The sequence below is a fragment of the Silurus meridionalis genome, chromosome 6 (genome assembly GCF_014805685.1).
Source record: "Silurus meridionalis isolate SWU-2019-XX chromosome 6, ASM1480568v1, whole genome shotgun sequence".
NCBI lineage: Eukaryota > Metazoa > Chordata > Actinopteri > Siluriformes > Siluridae > Silurus > Silurus meridionalis.
In genome coordinates, this window is record NC_060889.1 from 3,149,515 (window position 1) to 3,158,509 (window position 8,995).

Below are 8,995 nucleotides of genomic sequence, written 5' to 3' on the forward strand. Positions count from 1 at the left end.
TCTTACCTGTATTACACCTTTTTTTGTTATAAAAAAAAGACAGACAATTGGACATCTTTCTCATCTCAACAGTATATAAAGCAAAACCACTAGCCTGAAAATAGAATTGAACAACACCACAGCCGTTGTTAAATCCTTGATCCTGATTGGTCAGACAGTAGTTCTAGCTGCACTGTGATTTAAATTTACTTGTTTCAATACTGTGTATTAATATCAATTCTCTTTTTAACATCTAAGGAGCAGTGTCCAGTATCAGCAAGTTTTTCCCCATGGGAAAGTCTGCAGGAGGGAGGACATTGTGCTTTTCGGTTTCTTGGTAACATGACAAAGCCGGTGAGGCTCTGTTATCAGAAAAACAATTCACTTCAACTCAGTCAATGATTTGTATTTGATCATAAACTCAGTATAACGGCATAGAGAACTTTCCCAGTAGCTTTGCCTGGACGAGGAAATAACCTCATGAAAGCCGTTCGGAAAACGGCTCATTGCCCTTTCATACATTCTAGGCCATCGCTTACAAAGCTGCCAATGATTCTTTACCAGATGATATAATGGACCACAAGAGGCACTAAAACTGAGAGCATTCTCAAGTCAGGACTTGCTCTTTGTGTCCACATTCCCTTCATGTGAAGTGGGCCTCTTAGGCTTTGTTATTAGCTTTGCCGCTGGAATTGTTTGCGAGACACCATACAAATGGTGAAATTCAGCCAACAGATGGTGGCTGACATTCAAATTATGTGAAACACTGCATTTTTTTTCCAACCTTAAATGTAAAGTAATTATGCAGTCGCCTCAAGCCTCACCTGTTTCTGGTTTTGAAGGTCACTGAGCTAAACGTTAAGCAGTACAAACAATTGACTTTGCCAATAAGGCTTTGTTTTTCTTTGTTAAAAAAGGGAAGTTTAGCATAGTTTCGTGTAGTACGGCTGCACCTGTTTAGCTAGGAGAGAAGTGGGACCTCGGGAACCTTTCCTAATTAAAGCTTGGCTAAGGTCCATCTCCCATAGAGAGCACGGAGGCCCTAATTATGAATAATAAATATGTTTGTTAAATCAGTCAATGCATGGCAATTTGTTCTCGGCACACGAAATTAATCAGAAGTGACCATCAAGGGGCTTTCACCTGGCACAGAGTTGCCCGAAAGGACCTTTTAGGGAAAACCTCTGTTTGGGCAAAAGTCAATGAATAGCTCGATGAAGAGTCTGTCTAAAAAGAAAATTAAATAAACTTTGCTTTTCTAGGGCTGCTGCTGGGAATGCAAGGTGAGGTCAGTGCAATGTAAATAATCGAGCAAATAGTGAACTTTTAACAACATTTGGAAAAACTTATAAAAGACTTGAGGTTACTTTAAGTCAACCATAGGCAGATTAAAATAGCACTGCTCTCATTTCAGGGTCTGAATAAATGCATCGGCTGGTTAAACGGATGAAATTGGAAGTGCTTGATGTTCTGACAAATCGGAGCTGAAAGGCATTCTAATATTATAAGAAGAGCTCCAACTAAAAGCCAACAGCCGGAATACTTAATCAGATTTTTTTTGCAGTGCCAGGGATAGCTGCGGTGGGTTAACAGTGACACAGTGATCCAGAAACACACATGCTGCCTCAGACATGGCAGCCATCTGACCTGCTGATCTCTCATAGCTAAACCCAGCTATTGTGCCAGCGATGGAATGGCAATGATGACGGCGCATTGCGGAGGTGGTTCTTGAAAGATCTACTTCAAAGGTGTTGGTATTCGCTTGCCACTTTATTCACATTCTTTCAAAGCCACATTCAAGGATGTCAGAAATTGCGGAATAGACAACATGGCAAAAGTTTGTGGACACCTTTCAACAATTCATGTATTTTTTGGAAAATCCCATTCCACATTAATTTCCCATTTGCTGTTATAATAACCTCTGCTCTTTTAGAAGATATTCCACTAGATTTTGGACTGTGATTGCAAAGATAGGCCTGCTTCAGCATTCCAATTCAGTAGGGTTGATGTCAGTGTTCTATAGCAGGCCACTCAAGATCTTCCACTTCATGCCATATAAGCCATATCTTAATGGAACTCACTCTGAACCTGACTGCACACGGGGGCATTGTCATGCTGAAAACAGGTTTGGGCCTCCCAGTTCAAATGAAGGGAAAATTGAATGTCACAGCACCAAAGACTTCGTATAGAGTAGGGCACCTCCGACACTGTGGAGAAGCAGTTTGGAGAAGAACCACATAAAGATGTCAAAAGTCTGTTTCTCTATATAGTGTATTAGTATGCAACAGCAATATATAAGCGAGTTATTAGAAACCTGTTGGAAATTTTTTCAGTTCCTGTCACCTTTTTCTCATTTACAAATCAGCATACAGGATTCTGAATAAGAACTAACGTCCCTGTGTAAATATTTAACTTTTGCACTAATGTCACCAAGTCTGAAATCTATTTGAGGGGGGGTTTCTACAATCTGCACAGCCAGGAAGAAAAAAGAAAAACACATTCTTGTATAAAATAAAGATGCTCACAATGTTCGCACTGTTCATACTCCCATCAGTTGGCCAATTGCCAATTTGGCTCTCGTCAGGCAGACACATGATTCCATTGTTTCCCTGTGCAGCAAGATTTCAGTGGATACATGCAGCAAGCACAAAAAAATGATCATGAAAGTTGAAGAAAGATGCACAAGAGTGCCGATTTCTCCACTGCACGGCAGATGGGCGTGGGATCTGAATTACGGCATAACGGGTTTCAGTTGGGGCTGTGCATAATCCGTGCTAATCTGATGGGATTAACAGGCGAGTGGCAGGCTGCATCTCCAGAGGCTGGGCTTCGAATTCAAAGTCATTGTGTCATGAAGGCCTGGCCAACGGTGACTGGATCAGCCAGAGGTACGGGCAGTGGAAAACTGGCAGAGAGATACTGGCCATCTGGTGCACTCTTGAACCCAGAGAACAAAGCAACACTTTTACAGGGCTTGGTAATGCTGGACACTTGTTACATTAGAGAGATGTTTCATACAAAACTGCTAGAGGCAATACCGATTAAAAACCATTGGTGCATGATAAACCTTCCTCAAAGCCAAAATCAGCATCAAAACTTTTACTAAATCGTGACAAACTGGACGGATGAAAGATGAGGAGCAATCTCTGCAATTTACACCCACTGCTTTGGAATTATTTTGAGGCCAGGGGTCCAAGAACTCTTAACAAAGATATCTCAACAAGCCAGATGCCTCTGCCAGGAGGTTACAACTTGAGCATAGTCTTTATATTACGCCCATATGTGTTTGAATAGGATATGCATTGGCACAGATGCTATAGATAGATAGATAGATAGATAGATAGATAGATAGATAGATAGATAGATAGATAGATAGATAGATAGATAGATAGATAGATAGATAGATAGATAGATAGATAGATAGATAGATAGATATGGGTACAACATGGGTCCAAAAGAGGAATTACAGCATCTTTTCAGCAATTAAATAAAACATCTGTTGGTTATATACTATTTGGACGTATTGGGACACCTGACTTTAGGTATACACACTCTTAACACAATCATGGAAGCACACAATTGTATAGGAAAGCACTCGAAATAGTAGACCTAGACCCAAACCTGTGCCAGCATGACAGTGCCCCTGTACACAAAGCCAGCTTCAAGAAGATATGATTAGAGTGGAAGATCTTGTGTGGCCTGCTATAGAGCTCTGACCTCAGCCCTTGAGATGAATTAAAATGCCGACTGCACCCCAGGCCTCCTTGCTCTTTATCAGTACTTGAGCACCCTCCGAGATCGAGTGGAACATCTTCCCAGAAGAGTGGAGGTTATTAAGCAGCAAAATAATGTTTAAAATGCACAGAGAATAAATTATTGGAGAAAATGACAAACCTGAGAGCAGTTCAGTTCAGCGAGTACTGAGCACTGAGCCACACAGCCTTAATTTAAGAAACCTTTTAAATACAATGAACTAATCAATTAAGACAATCAGAGCAAAAGTGCCACGGTGCACTTTATTCCCTCGGCATCAGCTAGTAAAAAAGGACAGGAATAACTGCTAATATCTCCTGACTGAAGAGTCATCGAGCAGCCACGGTACAGCGATTTCCCGCTACTCCTACTTGACAAAGGCCGTCTCTCCTTTCTGCCGTATCGAGCACTTTTCAAGAGCTCTTGAACAATAGCAGGCTGCGACCCCTGATGCATTGTGTAATTCACCCACTCTTCCTGTCGACCGCCCTCGCCGATCATTTCAGTCAACCTGAAATTGCACTCTATCTAGACTCTTCTATATACAAGATACAAAGATGCTCATTTCGAACCGGTCAAATTTCGCCCTAATTACTGCCTACACAATTGAAGCTTCTAAATACCACCTTTTACATTTTACATTTATGGTATTTGGCAGATGCCCTTATCCAGAGCGACTTACAACCAATCGCTTGAGCCTTAAGGGCCTTACTCAAAGGAACCGAATGGTCACTCTGAGACATTTTGTCGCCACTGTATTCAAAGTATTTAAGGCTGCTTTTGAATTAATACGCTTGAGATTTCCAACTGAGAATTTGCTCAAATTGGTTTACCAGAATAAATGGCAACTTTACAAAGACCTGCCGGTTGACTTTGCATGATCTTAAGGAAATGTCTGAATCGATAATAATGTTGAGCATGCACCATCTGGGATACGTTTCATAAACTTGGGAGTGTTTGGCACAAAAGACGGACCTTTGTCCTGATGGTTGGACGTCTCAAAAGGCGGTTTCTAGCAGATTACAGAGCACAAGTATGTTTTTAGTATGCACATAGGTACATAGGTTGCTACATAGGCTATGTTTTAATATATATACTTTACACAGTAGTACAACCATGTACGTGAATGATATATTTATCCAGCAAAAAAAAAAAATGGGGTCAGAACATGAAGCCTGACGTGTGATGAGATCTGTTCAAAATCTCTTTACACGAATGACATGACGTGATATCGGATTTTTTGCAATAACTGGAAAAAAACCTATAGTGCTTCCATGTTGCGGACTAATTAATGCGTGGCTACGTCCGCAAGCTCGCTGCGCTGGGAGTTTCTCGTTCTGATCCTTCACACTCGTCACACTCGTGTTGCCTATTTAAAGATATTGCAGCAGATTTTTTTTTTTGTGTGTGTGTTTCAACTCCCAGGCCAATAAACCGGCAGAGAAAACTGCCGCAACACTGCTGTCATTCTTTTTAATTTTAAGAGCCTCTCGCTACCTTCCCTTTTTCTCTCTCTCTTTCTCTTTCTTTCTCTCAGGTGTCATTTTCCAATCGAAGAGTGTAGGTAGTTTTTCAGACTCGATGTAGCTTTAGGGGGAAAAGGGCTGCGCGGCAACTCCGGCGTTTCCCCTGAATGTGTTTTTACAGATTTGCCGCAATAATATATATACGTCGCATATCATTAGGGCGTGGTTTAGGAAGTTTCTACGGATAGACTAGGGCAACTCGGGAGGGGGTACCTATGTATTTAAGGCATTGGTTTCTGGATCAATATATCATTCATGTACATGGTTGTGGTACTCTCTGATATATATATATTTGAAGCATGTCCTTTGTAGCAACCTATGTACCTATTTGCATACAATAAAAACGTACTTGTGCACTGAAATCGGCTTGAAACCGCCTTTTTGAGGAGACGTCCAAACATAAGGTAGGACAAAGTTCCTTCTTTTGAGTCAAACACTTACACAATTTCCTTAAGATCATGGATGATGGGAAGAAAAATCTTTGACCAAACAGCATCTTTTCGCAAGTTACACAAGCGCCATATACAAAGTCAACTGCCAGGTCTTTTACCGCTGGCATTAATTCTAAGTCACAAAGATGTTGAGATGTTCGTTGAGAGTGATGAGGATGGACAGGATTAGAAACGAGTTTATTAAAGGGACAGCGCATGTAGGACGTTTTGGAGACAAGGTAAGAGAGGTGAGATTGAGAAGGTTTGGACATGTGCAGAGGAGGGACATGGGGTATATCGGTAGGAGAATGCTGAGGATGGAGCTGCAGGAAGGAGGAAAAGAGGAAGACCAAGGAGGAGGTTTATGGCTGTGGTGAGGGAAGACATGCAGGTAGTTGGTTTGAAAGAGGCAGATGTGGAGGACAGGGGGGTTTGGAGACGAATGATCCGCTGTGGTGGACTAATTCTGATTTACTAAAGATCTCAAGTGTTATTCATTTAAAAGTAGCTTTAGGTACTTAGTGGGATAAAAATGTCCCAAAACTGTGCCCTTGTGCATAGACCTTAATGCTCAACCAAGGGGTTATGGGTGATCAAGTTCTGTCTAGCCACTAGCACCTTGAACATAATTTTTGGAGCTTCACAATCACAGGAATGTGTTTCTAAATAGCTTCTTACTAGCACGTTGCCATCCCTCAAAAATGAATAAACAGGATGGGACCTTCAACACCTTCTAGGGACAATTAAACGATCTTTACGAGTCAATCAGACGTTCAAAGCATCAGAACAAAAATACACGTTCGATTTTAAGTACGTGGGGATTGTGTACCAACATGAAATCCTTTCCACGCAAAACAAGACAAACCGATTTTTACCGCATAAAAAAAGTGCAATACTTGAAAATCAATCAAGCAACAGTAACAATTTGCACCGACCGAGCTGAGAAAAAAGCCCCGCCCACTTGTTTTCTAACGGCCGGATTTCAAGACGTATATATTGATACTAGCTAGTTGAGTTGCTACTATTTGAGTACGAAAAGCAGAAACCTAAAAACCTGCGTCTTTTAGCCTGAAAGGTCACGACAAAGTGTTTCGTCGCGTGTAGCAAATTTGTACATAAAGTTTCACAAAATATTGTACTATTTATTTAAGAAAATAGTTTTCTTAAATGTATGCAAATTAAGTATATAATACATGCGTTTGTTTGCATCTCCTAAAGATGAAGTTTTCTTTTTTGAAGTGTTAATTAGGTTCTAATCTTTCTAAACTTGTGTATGTACAGTATATATCACATAACCTATTATGGACGCCAATTTTCAAAAGATTTACACGTCTTTGTTTTGACCTGAGGTCTGTTTTGAACCTTTCGTCCCCGACACCCAGCGTCTCCCACCACCACCCCTGTGTCCACTCTGCTGGAATGTCTCCTGTGTGTACAAGAGGGCCGTTTTTATTACGCAGTAATTTTCCACTTCTACAGCATGCTCGGGTCGTTCCTGCATCAAACCGATCCTGCATACACACATACACACACACACACACATAAACAGACAAGCACACACTCAAGGCTACTTATTGATAAGATTGATACGAGATTGATAAGCTGCCTGTACCAATGTTTATAGATAGATAGATAGATAGATAGATAGATAGATAGATAGATAGATAGATAGATAGATAGATAGATAGATAGATAGATAGATAGATATGCATGATGCACTAATTCAACCCTCGAAACTCATTCATGCAAAAATGCATTTATTTATTTATTTTTTTTAAATAACAATTTGCTTCTCAAGTACCAGAATTAAATCCTTATCGCTTCTTCTTCTTTTTGGAGTAGAAGATACATCTTAGGCAGATATGCTAAACGATGTACCAGGGATGCTGAAAGTGCCAAGAAAACTTTCCAAAAGCATGCACTCCTCCATCCAGCATTCCTTCCTTCCTTGCCATTTCTTTCTTTCTTGAGCACCTGACTTGGTGGACCTGCTCTGCAAACTTGAATGGAAGTGAGGCAGAGATATATGGATATGCATGATGAATGAAAAAAACTACTGATGCTAAAGGAGAGAGCGAGATGAAAAGATAGATAGAGAGATAGAAAAGAGATTCACCTTTGGCTTTTGAGCTTGCTCTCCTTCTTGTTGATGACCCCCGGCACGCAGTTGGTGAGTTCAGTCCAGTCGGCGTGGAGTCCGCAGCTCCAGCCGGTGGAGAAGCGCGAGAAGAGCCAGGTCTCCTTACGGTTCGGTCGGTAGCACGTGCATTTCTTCTGTCCGGGCCGGCAGTCGCAGGGCAGCTCGAGGCGCACGTTTTGCACCAGGTGCCGGCCGAACGTGGTGCCGCCGGTCTTCTGGATGTGGAGGAACACGAGCACGTCGTCGCCCTTGATCTGGAAGTCGACGGCGCGCTCGAGGTCGCGCGCGGGGAAGTAGTACTTCTTGACGTAGTGCGGGTCGGGCGTGGGGAACGTGTCGGCGGCGTCGTCCGCGTCCTCGGGCGCGTAGGCGCGCGGCAAGCCGAAGCCGGACGTGACGGCGCCGGGCGCCGCGTACTGATAGAGGATGAGCATGAAGAGCGCCGAGCCGACGACGGCGAACAGGAACTTGCCGCTCCTCTCGACCATGGCGGCGTGCGGCGGCGCGCGTTACCGTCGGCCCGCTTGGCGGCGCGGAGCGCGGCGGCGCGCGGGCCCCATCCACGGAGCGCGCGGCGCGCACCGGCTCAGGCGCGCGCCAGGTCCCAAACAAACAAACAAACAAACGAAACAACGGCACGACCCCGAGCGTGTATATATAAATATATAAATATATAAATATCCTCTATATATGAACCCTCTCCACTCGGTGCCACCGGAAAGCAACGCGGCGCGTGCGATCGCCGGGATTTAAAGTCCTCTCTCTCTCCCTTTCTCTCTCTCTTACTCTCTTTTTCTCTCTCACTCTCTCTCTCTCTCTCTCTCTCTCTCTCTCTCTTATCGACTCGGAGCTCTTCGCGCCAGCTGCGTGCACTGAGGCGCGCGCCCCACGAAACACACACACACACACGCACGCACGCACGCACGCACAGTGCACGCCTCATGCGAGCTGCAATTTAACTGTAGATAAATAATTGACAAAAATGTGTGAGATCAAATATTAAAATGTTATTAACAAGATTTGCGATTCATTTTGTTAAAAGCAATAAATTGATTTGGAAAAAAAAGAAACAATAACAACATAGTAATAATAATAATAATAATAATAATAATAATAATAATAATAGTAATAATATAGTCATCATCATCATCATTAGAAAATAATAT

At 42.5% G+C, this 8,995-nt stretch overlaps 1 protein-coding gene across 1 annotated transcript in view; it reads right to left on the bottom strand.

Annotated features, from left to right (window-relative positions):
- The window catches only part of hs6st1a (heparan sulfate 6-O-sulfotransferase 1a), a 92,981-nt gene extending 84,294 nt beyond the window's left edge, over positions 1-8,687 (bottom strand). The window contains exon 1 of the mRNA XM_046851625.1: positions 7,806-8,687. Within this exon, the coding sequence (XP_046707581.1) occupies positions 7,806-8,317 (512 nt within the window). The 5' untranslated portion in view covers positions 8,318-8,687. The remainder of the gene's footprint in view (positions 1-7,805) is intronic.
- Between the last annotated feature and the right edge of the window lie 308 nt (positions 8,688-8,995).